The sequence below is a fragment of the Meleagris gallopavo genome, chromosome 5, assembly GCF_905368555.1.
Source record: "Meleagris gallopavo chromosome 5, MGAL_WU_HG_1.1, whole genome shotgun sequence".
Classification (NCBI taxonomy): Eukaryota; Metazoa; Chordata; class Aves; order Galliformes; family Phasianidae; genus Meleagris; species Meleagris gallopavo.
This window is the reverse complement of record NC_139408.1, coordinates 35603240-35620495: the sequence shown is the minus strand read 5'-3', so window position 1 is coordinate 35620495 and position 17256 is coordinate 35603240. Positions and strand designations below refer to the sequence as shown.

Here is a 17256-nt window from a genome sequence, read left to right as displayed (position 1 = left end):
TGTATGCTAACTCATGTTCCTTGTTAATAACACTGCTGTTCAACAAAGTGATTTGTGTGTTTGCCATGCAGAGCTACATTTTGATGGTCTGTTCTAGCAAAAAATGTTCCCTGTCAGTCTCTAGTGAAGTAGAGACCAATGGAATTAGGCAGATCATGAAACCTTATTTGTGTAGAGTTGCTGTAAGCTGCAGTAATGTATGAAGCTTTCTGCATGTGAAATGTCAGCCAGATTGTTTTATTATCTGGGCTCCCTGCATCTTTTAATGTGAAGCCTACGCTGTAATGCTGGGTAAAATAAAGGTTGTTCAAGTAATTTAAGTATTGATATAATTCTTTGTGCATGCAATATGTTTGTAGGATAGATTACTTTGATGCACTTTCCTATATTTTCAGTGAAGTAAGTGGAAGAGAATGTAAACACTGGAAAAGTTAATGTTTTGTCTTAAGGAATGTGCTTTTATCTTGAGTATAAGAAGCATTCTGTAACACTGTGAGGAACGGACAGGTCATCTGGAAGGGTAAGAATGCCCGTGCTTTGTCCAGAGGCTTGGCAAAAGTCTTCTGAGACTGACAATTCCTGTATTGTACCTGTGCTTTCTGGTTACTACAGAATGTCATGTCTCAGTGGTTTTTTTTTTTTCTTTTTTTTTCCTGGTCTTATTATGTCCCTGCTGTGCTCTTATCGTTTCTAGCAGATCATTGCACTGCTCAGTTTTGAGTTTTTTGCTTCCACTTTGTTGCTGAGATCTGGTAGGAGGAGCTCAGGCACTTTGGGAGTTATTGTCCCTCCTGTTACTTTGGTATTTCTAGTGCTGTAACAGTCATTGTTGGCCAGAATGAGAATTTGCAGAGAAGTCCCCAATCCTGGCTTGGTCAGGCTGTCTGTGAAAATGATGCATGCAATTTGGTAGTCTAGTAGAAGTAACAAGGAGATATTTCTGTTTGTACTTTAACTCTTTCAGATGATATACAGTTTAAAAATAGCTAGCCTGCCTTTGTTTATTTGTGTTCCGCTTTTCAGGCTAAACTTGGGCTGACCTTCCTTCAAAGTGGCAGCTGTGCCATGCTTTCAAAAAGGGAGGTGCTCAGATTCTTACTTAAAGAACTGTAAGAGTTCTATATGTTTTTGTAGTACTGCTTCCATAAAAGATGCAATCACTTTTTTTTTTTTTTTGAAACATCAGTTAGAAACCCATATAATACAGACTAGAAACTTTAATTTCCAAGTAAGTATAAACTTTTGTTGCCAAGGCATTGAGAACAGCTGTCAATAAATACTGTTACTTAGAATGTCAAATTACTGTTTATGGAAAGCTATTTATTGATAAAGGCATAGAAACTTTTTCTAGATTTTGTTACAGGGGAGGACGAGTAATATTTCATGTTATCCGTCATCACTTAAGATGTCAAATAAGCAGCTGATGCTTTATCTCATACTTTATTGAAGGACTGGAATCACTATGTTCGTGCTTCAGAATGTGTAGTTTAAGACCTGTATGTACTAGTCTGTCTTTTCTGCAAAGAATGGCATATCTTGCAGTTTTTTGTCTTGCTGTCTTAGTCCTGTGCATTATTATTATTATTTAAAACTTGCTGAAATGCTTTACAACATCTTAAAATCTGAATTCAGTTATCTGTGGTGTTGGAAGCCTTACCTGAAATGTGCACGAATGCCTGAATAGGCTGAATAACAACCAAATATGAGCTAATACAGTGTGATTAACTCAACAGCAGGACCTATTACTTTTAGCTTGAGTTTAGCAGTGCTGCCTTTAAAAAAAAAAACAAAAACAAAACAAAAACTCAAAACAAAAATCAAACAAAAAACCAAACTAGCATGTATAAACAACCAGTTGTGATTTATCAGTATTCTGAGATTGGATGCTATCAGAAGAAATAACATCCACCTTTATTTGGGTAACTGAGCGAGCAGTGTGATAATTAGTTAATTAATCTGTAAGCTTGCAGTCTGGCTTGAGCAATAAAAAGATCTGAGATTTTATGTTGGACAACTTTACCAGCTCTTTGATTTCCCCTCCCGCTCTTAATAAAGAGCTTATGAGGTGTTACGTTCCTATCCTCACTGATCTTAAGGCACTTCTGATTGTTGTCCAACAGTTAGCGTGGAGTGTAATAAAAAAAGTAGTCAGCTGGCAAAGTGAACTAGTTACTAAAATGTAGGGAATAAGAAAGAAGAAAGCATATAGAAAGTGGCAGATACAAAAAGAAAATATATTTTTCATTTAATTTGACCACTAGATGACACCACTGTGAAAGAATACTTGCCTGATATCTGTAAGCAAGCAATACCAGAATGCTTGAAGAGAATGCAGTTTGTAAAATGAAACCAACTTACAGAAGCAGTAGATAAAATGTAGATAATCATGGAATAACATTGTCTGGAAACAAAACTACTTTAACGCACTGATTGTTCAGCTGATGTCCTAATGTTTTAGGACTGTTCATAGTAGATTAATCACTGCTTTAGGTCAGTTAAAAACTTAAGTACTATTTTCTTCTCTAAGTCATAACAGCAACACAAGGGAGCGTATTGCAACCATTACAGTGTCTGGCTGATAACGGGGTTGGAGTGGGAGAAAATGATCCTTACCAGAGCTAAGATTATAGCTAGCTTTCTGACTTCTTTGTTTGACCTGGCAACCAGGTTATACCTGATAATATGTATAACTGGCTGCTGAGAACTAGGACTAGTTAATACAACTCACCAAAACATCAACCCTTTGTTTGGGGTTTTCCTAAATTGTATTTAGGAAAATTATTTAAAACTTTCCAGTAGTTCAAGATACGTACTGTGTCTTGCCCAGCTATCTTCATAGGTGTATGGTTTCCATGGAACAGACTTATAACATTTTGGAGTCTGTGTGCCTAGATTGTTTGGTTAGGAAGGTTTGGCTACTGAGATCCCCTAGCTACCCCAGGAATTACATTGTCTCGGGGTTTCCAAGTGGAGGAAACCTTAACTACTTCTCATTCATTTCCTGCTCTGGTTGTGGCCAGTATTTGTGTCTTCTGCATTCTCTGGTTCTCTTCAGATCCTTCAGTGAGCCACCTGAAATAGCTGATAGGACAGAAACTTAGGCAGCTCTTTTGTTGTTAGTTTTTGGCAGATAAGTGAATTCAATTTAATGGCAATTAGTAAGTAATAGTGAGTGCCAAAGCTGCGAAAAGCAAGCACCACTGTAGGCATGTGGCTGGAAGGAGGGATGTAAGGGAAGATTTTTTTTTCTCTTCTGGCAGCGTCAAACTGTTAAATCATCTGCATCTCTCAGAACAGCACCCCAAGGCTGCAGGTGCAATTTGCTTTTGTGCATCTTCAGCCAGCCACATTTTTACCATTCTCCTGGGAAGGTTTTCTGCTAGTTGTGCCAAACTGATCTTCAGAGTGCAGCCCAGAGTTATTCTTCATAGAGAATGATAGACATGGAGCTTCTAAAGCAACTGTGTATTGTGTATGGTATCTCTTTCCCATTGTATGTCCTCAGGCACAAAAGGTTTACTTCAGAACATTTTTACTCCAGAGAAGTTTGTGTTATATTTTTGCAATTTTATATAGCTTTGTAACATTGCGCCTTTAAGTGTATGCTTAAACTTGAATTGTTTTGTAACAAGCTGTTAGTAGCTCTTTTATGTATACAGTAAGTTCACAAAGCATGGAGGTGTAAAGGTTGCTGATGTTGGTTATGTTCCTTTGCTTGTGCAGCTGTCCAGCCCCACCTGAAGTTCATGGAAATCAATTGGAAATCTCTCTTCCTGATTAGGAGGGGGGAAAAAAAAAAACACATCCAAAACTGAGATATGTACTGGTATTTAAAAACCAATATATTTTTTTTAAAATTGGTGATCCCTACTCTCGCTCTGTGTTTAAAACTCTTGGGCTACGGTAGTGGTGGTTCTTCTTCCAGAAAATTTAGTCTTAGAGGCAAAGTGTTTCTTGATCCTTTCCCATAACACCTATTCAGCCCAGCTGAAGAGGCTTCAGATCTTGGTTTCCGGGACTAGCATAAAGGTCAGCCTTGTGACAGACCAGAGGACTTTCATGCTGTTGTTAGCAGTTTGTAATGCAGAAAGAGGTATACAGAACTGTTACAGGAGAGGATGGTCATTTTCCAGGTTTTCTAGCTCTGGGCTGTCAGTTTCTGAGCTAGAGTTGTTGAGACTTCTGTAAAGACGTGCGATGGCTATTCTGAGTTTATCTGACTATACTCTGAATATGTTTGGGATTCACTTAGTGTGAAAATTTTTTTTTGCAATATTCACTGTTATTTCAAGGAAAGGTCTTGACTTAGAGAGGTGTGTGTTCTCCCAGTAATACTATTTTTTTTCTACCCCAAATATATTGGAATTAGCAGAAGACTGATCTAAAGATTGTTGTGTAGCAACAAATGAGTTAAGATTGGTTGTGTTGAAAGGTAGGCTGGAGGTCAGAGAAAGGTTTTTACTTAGAATAACATGAGGCACTGGAATAACTTTAGGAATACATAACAAGCTCTTAATGTGATGAATTTGTGAATGGTCTTATATAAGTGCTTGTGTGGATGGTGGGTAGCTCAATTTGTTACCAGCTTGTTGTAGCTCAGTGGCTGGAATTACAGGTTATCATCATGGAGTTTTATATTAAAAAAATGGGACTGCTGAACTAAATCACATCATTTTTGTGATTTTTTTTTTTAATAATTTCTTTTTTTCTGGTGCATGTTTTTCTGTAAGAGGAGACCTAATCTGATCAGTTTGACTTCAACATAAGCTGCCTAAAGATCTTAAGGTATCCTTTTTAGAAAGTATTTAAACTGGTGTTCTTTATTTGGATATCTTGATTCAACTTTTAGATCTGTTCTCTTATGTGACTTACGATGTAAAATAAGAATTGTAAAAAATGAACTCAAGGAATTCTTAACTTCTGGAGAAGAAGCAGACCTTCATTCTCACTGAAAGCTGAGTGTCTGCCCAAGGAATTTGCTCAAACTAGCCATGGCTTGACTGTAACAAGGCTAATAAGAAGTCTTCATTCATAGATTATTAATTCTGTAGTGCTGGAAGGAACAATTGCATCATTTTCTTTAATCTCCTGTCTATTATAAACAGTGAAATGTAATGGCTGTTGTTGAGCCAGGTACAGCGTGTTTCACTTGGTTTCTTTCCTAAAGGTTTCAGTAGTGATTTGAATGGAGGTATATAGAATGCAGAATCATTTGCTTTTTATGTTTGCTTATTCCATTAGTCATTCTTCCTGGTTAAGAATAACAGTAATAATGAAAAGCAGCTTATTGAGGGTTTTGCTACTAACTGGATAAAGTGTATGGAATACATAATTTCTGTACTTAAAAAAGGTGATGTGAAATTACCTGCATGAGCAGGTGATTTAAGCGTTGGTAAAATACTCGGTGGCTAAATAATCAGTCTCCTTTGTCCAGGAGGATCGATTCGTTTGTGTTTCAAATTCTTTGTCCTCTCGTGGCACTGGGTAGGGTAGATTGTGATTCAGCTTTCATGTGGCTGTCTTACTGTGATTACAAATTCCGTGTGTATGCGCTCCCTCTAGTGGTCGTTAAGCTAAATAGTTTAGGCAAGCGTCAGTAGCTCTGTCTGTCAACGTTCATTGATGCTTTGGATTATTTTCCACTGGAAATCCATTTAAACGCTATTAAATTGAGCGGAACTCTCTAGGATATACACTTAGTAATGTGGAAAGAAGTTCTGCTAAGTTTTTTATTAAAAGTGGTAATTTTTTTTTGTATTAGAAAAAAACCAAACAGCCAGATAACGCACAGGCAGATAACGCACATTCTACCATCCAGTCATCTCCATATTATTAATATGAAGTGGGAGCTGTGATATTTTGAATACTGGAAAAGCAAGGTCTTACAGCGATGGCGTATTTGATGTACTTGGCTGCTCTCAGGATTGAGCTGGTGCTGGGCCAGGCCTTAATAAGCCCCCTTGGACCTGCGCTGAGGCTGTGAATAGCCAGTAGGATCTGTTTCTCTGTTATATAGTCGGGTGCTCTTGGTTCTTTACATGGAGTCTGTTTAGATTTGCACAGTTAATTAACTTGAGCTCTGCTCATCAGGAAGACGTGCCTTCCAGACCCAAACCAGCTAGCTGTGGAAACAGGGCCAGCTGTGTTTGAATGGCAGTGTGCCTGAGGTTAATAAGTCCAGTGGACTCAAGCTGGCTCTACGTGAAGACAGCTCTGGTGTCCCCATGGATAATTAAGCATATTGATTGTCCTCTTTGCTGTAGGAATACATGAGGATGTTAATAGATCTTATTTATTTATTTTGGTAATGTGCCCTGTGGAGTGCGTTGGAGCTTGCTCTCTGTTGGAGAGAGGTGTGGGGAGGACAGCTGCAGGCACTGCTTTGCAGCTCCTAGCTAAACTCAGGGATTTTTCAGTGCTCTGCCCCTCAGTTGTGTTGTTGGGTTTTTTTTGTTTGTTTGTTTGCTATTCTGTGCCTCCCCCCGCCCCCTTCCTGCATGCAGGATTTTTATACCATGCTCAGGTTCAGAAAGAGGTGATTGTTTGAAGAAATATTTTGATTTTGTTTGAAGAACTATCTGGACGTTTTTTTTTTGCCTGTGTTTAGTTCAGTTTGGATAACTTCAAACTTTGGACACTTCAAATTTGGCTGTCACAGACTTTTTTTCAGTTTAGCTTAGTTTGTTTTTTAATTCAGGCATAATGCCGGGCTAATTGAAGCCCTGTGCTTCATATATTTTTCTGTCATACTCATTTCAAGTGGTCGTGTTTGGTGCCTAGAAGAAGAGAATCATTGTTTTCTTCCTCCCCCACCCTTTTGAGCTTTTAATGGTAGTACATGACAGCATCCATTGACTGTGATAGTTAATTTTTGTGAAGCAGACAGGGCTTTAGGAGATTAAACTACAAAATATGAACAAGGAAATTCCAGGAAAGGGTGAAAGTTAGCTGTTAAGAATCAGCTGTAATAGTTATCCAGTGTTAAGTGTACATGAATTATAGTTTTTTATATGTAATTAATTGTCTTTTTTTATAAGTAGCATTCAGGATGCTAGTTATAAAGGGGTAGACTTGTTTTGTCAATTGTGTGCCTGCCAGATGGAGCCTTAATATGTGTCAGCAGATAAATGGGCCATTATTAAGATTAGATGCATAATGATCATTTCAGCCTTGTTTATTTAGGTCATGAACAACGGTGCAAAATGATCTCTTTAAGTAAAAAAAAAAATACTTTGGAATCTGAAAATCTTGCTTTCCTTGGATTATTCTGAAAATAAACATAACAGATTTGTTTGATGGACTGTTTTCAAGCAACGTACTGTTAACTTTGAGTATTTTTTTTTTCCGAACTTTAAACTTACTTGAGTAAACTTAACACTGAAACTAATTCTACCAGTGACTTGAGAGTTGTTCTGATTAGTGAAGCTGATGCTGTGTAAGCAAATGAATTTATTCATTTCTTAGATAGAACTCGTGAAATAAATGTTTTACTTGGTATTTCAGTGCAAGGCTCTTAGGTATTTACTTCTCCTGTAGACAATATAATGTTGTTACGTGAGTGTTCTTAAAATGACAGCTGATACTTCCTGCGTTAGAGAAAGTCTTTAACAGCAGTAAATGTCTATGTTTTATTTCAGGTTGCAATGTCAGATTTTGGAAGTCATTCCTCCAGCACATCACAACGGAATGGCAAATGGCCATGTCAGCAGTGCTGATGGAGAAACCATTGTCATCAGTGATAGTGATGATTCAGAAACGCACAATAGTTCTGCACAAAATGGGTAAATGATACTTCTACAGGATAAGGCATTCAGGTTGGGTGGAAAGGAGACTAAAACAAACATGGCAAGGTCTGATTGAAACAAATTGCTCAATTTGTATGGATTGTGAGTATTCTGCCAGCTTGGAGGTGACAAGATGAATGTTTTCAGGTGCCTTATACTGTCATGCTAGTTACACTATGTATAATCAGCTATGGAACTGTGTATGATGAGAATCTGAGTACCTACAGAATACGTGCTGTTAATCTCTTTGGAATGACAGTGTTTGTGTTGAAAGATAGTGGAGGAGCCTTGTGCACCTGTCACTAGTCCTCTCTACAGAATCTGTGCTGCTATAGTCTAGAAAATGCATTTCCATTTTGCAGTCCTACAGTATGGTACTACTTAGCTTGCTTGTGTTACTTTATCCCCGAATATTCCATAATGGGCCTCAGAACTGAGATTGCCATCTGATGAAAAGACATGGTCTTACTGGAAGTCTGTGAAGAATCTTTACATAGTTTTAATGTGATTGTCCAAAATATAAAAATTTGCAAAACTTTCTTCACTTTGTGTGTGTAAATATTGTACCGTTGTATTTCATGGATTTGATTACGATTTAGATGCAGATAATCAGCAGGTTTTGTATTAAGGAATTATTGAGCCACTGTGTCATATATATAACTTTGAATAAGAGAGCTTCTGATCTATGATGGGGTGTTAAATTTGGATTGTCTCTTTACCAACTTGTAGCAGTGTTTGCATGTGCTGCTTATTCTAGCACAACAGTGAAAGATTTCTTACAACAAGTGCAGTGTTGATGGAGGAAGAATGTTTGAAATAGGTCCCAATCTAGCAACTTACAGGCTCTACGTGAACTTCTGTTGACCTTGAGATACCATGTGGATGCAGAAGCTAATGTTACTGATTGCTGCATTAAGACTTCCGTGTCCTTACGTTCCTTGAATAACTGAGGTGGAGCTCCTCTCTTGGCTGGGAATAGTGTAGGATTATTATTTTTGTTTTTTAAATTATCTGCTGCCCTTTGAAGGTAGCGCCCAAGTTCTTTGTGAAGAAGTCCTGCATCTTTGAGAAAATTAAGGCATTTGGTGTTCCCCAAGGCATATGGAATTAATTTGAAAGGAGATTGTTCTTGCAGTAGTGCAAACACACACAGACCTGGCAATAAGACTGTCTTAGACTCTCAGTCTTTGGTTCTCTTTAGCTGATTACTTATTTTTCCACTCTACATTACCAAAATAATTTCTTTCTGTTAGCAAGAGAAGTGTTGTAAGAAAATATGAATGCATTTTGAAACAGTGTTTTGTGGTATACTTAAAAACCAAAACAAAAAAACACCAAACAAATATGTCAGATGAACTGAAACTCTAAACCTCTTATGGCTTTAAATTGCCTGCTAACAGTTTTGAGCTAGTCTTTTGTGATAGTTCTGTGATATTTTTTTTTTGTTGTTGTCAGTATTCCACATCATAATATCATGTAGAATTCGTACAGCAAATGTGGTAGCACTCTATTTTCCAAGTTTGCATATACCCTGAAACTATAACTTGCAAAATCTACTTCAAAATAAGGCGATGTTGTCAAATTTTCTATGTAAGTATCTAACATTCTTTATGCCTTTTCGGATGACTTAGTTTTACAGGTCTAATCCTTTAGAGACTATATTTTGCTGTTTGTGGAGGTTATGGATGTTACTAGCTTTGCGACTGGTGTTAAGCTGGTGCGTTCTGCCTCTGTCTGCAGATAAGTGTCCAGATTTTAGAGCCACCTTTCAGGCAAAGCTGCAGAGCCCCTAAACAATGGTACAGCAGATGCTGGATGTGTTTGTGAGGGGGTGGAGCACACAGCACAGATTGATGGGCCATCTGCAAATATTTTTCCTAAAGAATCCGTAAGGCTAGAGAATCTTAACTGGAAATAGATGTCATTAGAGATCTCAACCTTTCTGTGACCCCACTTCTCTATTCTGTTGTTTTTTTTTTTTAAAAAAAAAAGCTCTTGGTGGTTATTTTTTTTGCATTCTGTGATAAAAACTTAGGTTGTACAGAGAAAAAGAGACCAAAACAGTCTCAGCTGATCTTTCTTCATTTACATAATTTTGGACTGTGTAATGTCCTGTAATCCATCTTTGCCATCCTGTGATGACATTCTGTCAGGAGTTGTCCTGTGAAATGGATCTAGCCTTTGTTAATTTCTGTGTTTTTTTTTTTTTTTAATAAGACTTGATAAAATACAACAAAAGTTAACGTTGCAATTTCTCTGCTAAAATAACTGAACAGTCCTCCATTATTTCAAGTTTTCTGTATCTGCTGAATGACTACTTTTTCTTCTGCACTAAGCAATAATGAGACTTTAAATCAGGGTTTACAAATGAGGAATTCAGGAACATGTTCATTTCTTAGGATAATTATTGGAAACTCAATAACTAAGCTGGAAAAGCTTGATGTGTTTGGAAGTCAGATTGGGGCTCCTATGTATGTATGATGCACTGGAGGTGAGAGAGGGACTTACTCAAACTAAAATGTTAAAGTTAATGATGCAAGAGTTAACCATTTGGTTATTCTTTAGATCCTGATTTCTATTACAGAATAGTAATGCTATTGGTATAATGCTAGCACTCAGTTTCTGTTTTTTAGTGTCAGCACAATATTTTCTTGTGCCCTTCCATTAACTTCTACTCTATCTCTACAACTGTCTGTCATCTTTTTAAATGCTTTGTAAGTCTTGCTTCTGGATTCCTTTGTCCTGTGCCTACTGCAGATACTGAGAATATTAAGGATTTTTTTTTCTGAATATTGGGAATATATCAGTGCTTGTCTCCCTGTTTGCTCCCTTCCTTTGCCACAAGAAAACCAGCATCTCCACATCTTTTTTCCTGTTCCAACCTATGTTACTAGCTTTAATGCAAGCTTAAAACAAGTAGCAGAAAAGCTGACAGAAGTGAATAGATCCAATTGGGTACTGATGGAAGTTATAGACTAAGTCTGGTTGGGGATTCTGAAGAGTTCTCCTGTATATGTACACAAACAGAGCATGTAGAATGTAAGACTGGTATTTTGTGATTGCCATTAACTATTTCTTAACCTTTTTTAGGAAGAAGAAAGCCATAATTGATCCTTCTTTGTTCAAATACAAAGTCCAACCCATTAAAAAAGAACTGTATGAATCTGTTATTGTTAAAGCATCTCAGCTAAGGTAAAATTAGTATATGAAAGCTACAATTGTACTTTACAACAACTGTGTGGGGGCTGTATCAGTCACTGTAAAGATGTTTTTGATATAAAGTGGCATTTTATGATAGTGAGTTAGAACTGTTAGAACTATTAGAACTATTAACTAACACTGTTAGTTAATAGTTAGAACTATTGATGAACAGTAGAGCAAGCAGCTGTTTCACAGCTTGTATATTGATGATTCCAAGCTTTAATAGTTTTAATGCATAAACCATCCATTCAAATCTGTATTTTCACTGGCACACAGATGAGACCTGCTATTACTAATAGTACCTACTTCTCTGGCTGAGATTGGTGAAAAAAGTTTGAGAACTCTATTCTGTTATGTTCCTGGCCTATTCACATTGTGAAATGTTTTTGTCGTAGCAGTCATTGTAATCTGACTGCCTTACTATTATAATAGGAAGTTGTAAAGATTTTCTCTAAGTGTTGTAGATGGGCTTTTAAATCTTTCCAACCTGGATACTCTGGAAAAAGTTCCAGTGATTTCAAGATACTTTTCCAGCATGAATTGTGATTGGTTCTTTTTATATGTTACTCCTTTGTAATAGGCAAGTCTTTGATTATTACTTAAATCAGGGCTAATTACACCATACTTTTCACTTAAGAATTTACTTACCCTCAAGTACCATAAAGCTATTCCAGCTAGATGTTTTCTATAACTCAGTAGCTCCTGATTTGTTTTCTTTTCCATGAAGAAGTGCAAATTCTCTGGAATGTCGAGAAGATTTAGAGTACATAGTATCCCATAGTATGGAGGAGTTAAATGGCTTGACAAAACAGCATGAGAATTCACCCCCACACGCTCTCGTGCTTGTTGGCTGGAGACTTTGATGCCCTACCTCTATGTCTGAGAGATACTGCTTTAGTGCTGTCTCTATTTTAGTTTTGTTTTTCACTCTCCTGAAGCAATGGTATCTTCCTTTTATTTGGATATGTTAAATGACAGAATGATATGTTTGTGAAAGACTTAATGAAGATGAGTAGTCTGTGGAGTTGTGTGTATATAGTAGAGGACATAACAGGATTTTCAAAGCAAAAATTACAGTTGCACAAAAATGTATACGTAAAGATGCACGAATGTTAAATGTAGTTTATAATTAAGAAGATGGCAAAAAGCTTAATCATGATCTGCTACATGTGTTTTTGCACATATCATCAGCTGCGTTTAAACAATAGTTAAAGTACATTAGTTGATAATACCACTTTTGTTTCTTAATACAGCCGGAGGAAACACCTATTTTCTCGTGATAGACTTAAACTTTTTCTGAAACAACACTGTGAACCGCATGAGGGAGTCATTAAAACTAAGGTAATAAAAATAAAAAGAATAGTTTGTGGAATAGAATATTGACCTAATTCAATCTTTTTTCCTTTTTTGTACTTCTCTACTGTTACCCAGAGCTTGTTTTTCAACAACATCAACTTTATTCTTTTATAAGCATAGTATGTTGGATTCTTACTTGACTGTACTCTTTATTCTTCGCTTCATATTACAGCCTGGAATCTGAAATTCCTTGTTCAGATTACTTCTAAAAAGGAGCATTAGTTGTTTTATTACATTTTGCACTTCTGTGTATGTTGAGAGGAATCCTCATACAGTGATGTAACTTCTCATCCTGTATAGGAAAGCTTTAATGGGTGAGAGCCTTAGTGGGAGTCATACCTCTGACAGTTGTGAAAAATTAATAAAAGCAACTAATTTTCTAGATGAATTTGTAACTTTAACATCAGTCTCTTAAATAGATGGAAGTGTAGGAAAATAGAGCTGATAGGGGTGTAGGAGGGATTTTCTTTGGAATATCTCCTTTGTCTCTTCAGCAGTGTCCATTGATAAGAGTAGATGTCTGGCCTCACCAGGTTGAGAAGGCAGACTTGAAACTTTGACAAGCCAATTTTTTTTTTTCTTCTCTAATTTACTAAGAATCGTGTAATTCTATACCATGCTTTCCCAACTTTCTCTGTCAAAAGTGACTCTGAACAAATTCTGGTAATTTGCTGGAAATCCTGTGTCCTGTTCTATTTCCTGAAAAATGTTTAAATATTACCAGTGAGGCCAAATTATGTCTTCAGATGTGTGCTGCCTAAGTTATCTTTCTGCTGGATTTATAGTATAGCAGAGTTTTATTTCTTACAATAAGCTAACCAATTGTGACTCTGTATTTACAGTCTTTCTGAGGGATTGATTCATTAATTTATATATGTTTATGAGAAGGTAGGAGTCTCACGTTGAATATGTTTTCATCTTTCTTATTAAGGCAACATCAATTGCAAAATATAATCTAGCAGAACAAAATTTCTCCTACTTTTTTCCTGATGACCCACCCACATTTGTCTTCAGTCCTGCAAGCAGACGACGAGGGAGACCTCCAAAGAGGGCATCCATTAGTCATGTAAGTAATGACAACATTTTTAACTCCTGTGAACTTCCAGAGCAGTTGGAATTCAAGATTGGTGCGGTTTTTTTGTTGGTTTTATTTTCTTTGGGAACGATTTGGGGAACATTATGTAATCACTATTGAAATAGGTTATTTAAATATGAGACTTAATCTCTTTTATCAGCTTATCTTCTTGTCTTTCTTATCTCTATAGTCCCAGCAAGATCCTAAGTTTTCAGTATGCTACTAAGTCATATATTTTTCTGGAAATGGTTAAAAATTAAGCTAAAAAATTCTTAATTCCTGCTCTCAGATGTAGTTATGTCAGTTACCTGTATTTAAACACAGCAAAAGTTTAGCACTCTAAGCTTGTTTATTTAAAAAGATCTGCAAGAACTTCAACTAGTAGGCAGAATCTCTGAGTAGTCTGTACGTTTGAGAAACTGTTACAGGCCATTTTGGTTGTTTCAGAAGACTGTTATAAAAACGACAGTATCTGTTGCAGATTATTTCACTGCTGATGTTATGTTCTTTCTTTCAACCCCCTCACCCCCCCAATTCTCTTTCAGGAGGACAGTATTACTGCTAAGCAGAATACCCAAGGAAACAGAAGTAAAGTAGCAAAGGAAAAGACAAGATTTCAGAAGCAAAAAGAAGATATGCAGGCCATGGGTAAGTTGAGATCTTGTGACTAGTAGAACCTGTTCTTACAGGCTTGAGAGCTGGCCATAATTAGTGTTTTTGGGGTTGTATATTTCAAGGGGAAAATATAATGAGAGTTCATTCGATTCCAGAATGTCACTTCAGTGATATCTTACGATTTTATTTACTTGTTTCACTAAACTGTGGGTATGTATGAGGCTTGCAATTAAAATACACTGATCTTCTAGAGTGGTGAAGTGACCATTTTTTCAGAAGTTTAGGTTTTGAAAATGCACTGTGTTAATGCAGTTAATATTAAGCATATTTACCTGTAAATGATACTTAATTGGAATGGTAATTAGTAACATTAATGAAGACTCTTAAAAAGAGGTGCTGTAGTACTTTAATGTGAAATGGTAGCAAAATTCCAAGAACACTGGAGAATCAATCTTCTTGGTGCACAGAAGGCTGTGGATAATAAGTGTAATTGCTTTTATTTTCTGGATGAGAGTCATGACTGGCATGTCTGCTGCATAGCTGAGAAAATCATCTAGCCCTTTTTCAGAATTTCACAAGTATATTCACTGCTAAGCACTTCGTGTTAAAAATAAGGGTCTGTTTTTTTCATTGTCATTCACTGGTGATTCTAGCCTTCTTGCTTATTCAATTAAAATAGTAATCTCATTGATTGCTTTTATTTGTTAATTTGTGTGGCAGTTGACAGATATTGTCTGTCTATTGAAAGTGGAAGTGTGTGTCCTGCTGTTACTCTACATACAGCTACAAAGAAATCTAGCAGTTACATTCATTACCAATTAATTTTCAGCTTGAAGTGTGTAACAGAAGTAAAACTTGTACAAAAACCACTGAATTGATAACTGGATTTCAGATGAATTGACTTTTCAGTAATAATTATTTTAAATATTGAAAGATAACTTCTTTAAAGGATTTTACTATAACATGTGTATGCTTGTGACATGCTTTTATTAAGCTTCTGTAATTCTGTGCATTTGGTGTCAGTCATCATCTTCTGGTTTTTTGATAGGGAAAATAGTAATAAATATCTGTATACTCATTAAGAGCTGAGAAATGCAACTCTATTACAACTTTGGAAAAAAAACATGTATAACATATAAGCCCTGAAATTCTGATTCTCTAAAGAACTTTCAAGTGATTGAATTTCTGGTTGGCATAGAAACAATTCAATCTTCAAGACAATATCTTTTTTCATATGTTAATTATAAAAAAGATTAATCTATTTAAACACTGTTAATTTTATTTAACTTTTTGTGAAAGAAGAAAATTCTGTTTTTTCCCCTCCTATATAGCTTTTGAAAAAGCTAGATTAAAACGAGAGAAGGCAAATGCTATAGAAGCCAGAAAAAGAGAGAAAGAAGATAAGGAAAAAAAGAAAGAAGAACTAAAGAAGATTGTGGAAGAGGAAAGGATGAAGAGGAAAGAAGAGAAAGAGAGACTCAAAATAGAGAAGGAGAAAGTAATGTATTTGCAGAATGTGTTTTATATAGGAACAGGTTATCTAGCTTATTTGGTTTGTTTGCTATCTGTGTCATTATTTTCCATTAACTGTTTTTAGTTCCTAGAAATGCGCTTTAGAAAAGTAGATATTTGTAAGACATAATAGGGAACTGCATTCCTACATATTCCTGTATTTCATATCGTTAATTCACAAAAATGTATATTTTTTTCTTACTTGATATTAAATGTAGATTTCCTTGTAGTTTATCTTTGGATGAAAATTGGTTAAAAAACAAAACAAATCTTGTCACTTTACATGGGATGAAATTATTTATACCACTTATTCTACTACAGCCATATCCAATACCTATTTTGACAGTCTTTTTTATGCCAACTTTCACGAATGCTTTTATTTTAAATTTTTTTCTTTGTCTGACCTCCTTTTAAAAACAAAGAAGTCTAATCCAAGAAAGCATTACTGAAGTTCACTCTGATTTTTGCTAGTACATGCTGTAAGAAGATGATAAATAGATTATTTCATTCTATTGAAACATGTTCTGATTTTTATTTTTTTTTTCCCCACTGTGAGTTAAATTGTAATGAATGATCTGACTGTATCTCTAATATAATTCTGACTTTCTTTAGGAAAGAGAGAAGCTGCGTGAGGAAAAAAGGAGATATGTGGAATACCTGAAACAGTGGAGTAAGCCTAGAGAAGATATGGAGTGTGATGATCTTAAGGTAGGATTGAATTTGGAATATATCACAAACTTGTATTTCATAGGGAATCTGTCCTGGGGACCCTAATGTAGAGGTAGCTGCAGTCATGTATGTCCCAGTGGTCATGCTACATAGGCTTATTTCATAGGCTATTCTGAGTGTTACTGTGGAATAGTTGTATTTTTAAGTGCCTATCTTAGGAGTGGAGGGTATTGAATAAGCCTGACTCTGCTATATATGCAACATGAGTTTGCCTACTGTAAGCCTGAGTTACTTAAAAGATTTACATAATGAAGAAACAATGTTTTTAGATGCAAAAGGTAGAAAAGGTATTAGTTTATTACTCCTTGAGGCACGCCCTTGTTTTAAACTCAGCATCTTTCTGGATGATTGTTCAGCCTGGAGAAAAGAAGGCTGCAGGGTGACCTCATTGCAGCCTTTCAGTACCTAAAGGGAGCCTACAAACAGGAGCAGAATCAACTCTTTGAAAGGGTTGATAACTGCAGGACAAGGAGAAATGGTTTTTTAAGTTGAGGTAGAGGAGATGTAGGTTGGATGTCATGGGAAGCTCTTTACTATGAGAGTGGTGAGGTGCTGGACCAGGCTGCTCAGAGAGGTTGTGGATGCCCCGTCCATCCCTGGAGGTGTTCAAGGCCAGATTGGATGGGACCCTGGGCAGCCTGGTCTAGTATTAAATGGGGAGGTTGGTGGCTCTGCCTGTGGCAGGGGGGTTGGAGATTCGTGATCCTTGAGGTCCCTTCGAACCCTGGCCATTCTATGATTCTGTGATGATACTGGAGATCTATAGAAAATAACAATTTACCTCCCAAAGGTAGTTTTCTACACAAGATTATAGTGTGGTTGTAATAACAGAGCAGTGTCTTATATTATGCATTAACATATGTGCTGTTACAATTAATTGCGGCAGCAGATAGCAAAAGGAGGCCAAATTGCCAGAAATACAAAGATGGGGGTTTATTTGAGACTTTCTGGGAAGCATGATGGAAGAAAAGAGGAAAAATGAGA

At 36.4% G+C, this 17256-nt stretch overlaps 1 protein-coding gene across 5 annotated transcripts in view; it reads left to right on the top strand.

The window, feature by feature from the left end:
- BAZ1A (bromodomain adjacent to zinc finger domain 1A) overlaps window positions 1-17256 on the top strand; it is a 54366-nt gene that overhangs the window by 10084 nt on the left and 27026 nt on the right. For all 5 annotated transcript variants that reach the window (XM_085225197.1, XM_085225194.1, XM_085225198.1 and 2 more), the window contains 7 exons: window positions 7638-7781; window positions 10875-10976; window positions 12239-12326; window positions 13273-13407; window positions 13962-14064; window positions 15363-15529; window positions 16156-16251. In XM_085225197.1, coding sequence (XP_085081323.1) covers window positions 7638-7781; window positions 10875-10976; window positions 12239-12326; window positions 13273-13407; window positions 13962-14064; window positions 15363-15529; window positions 16156-16251 — 835 coding nt within the window. The remainder of the gene's footprint in view (window positions 1-7637; window positions 7782-10874; window positions 10977-12238; window positions 12327-13272; window positions 13408-13961; window positions 14065-15362; window positions 15530-16155; window positions 16252-17256) is intronic.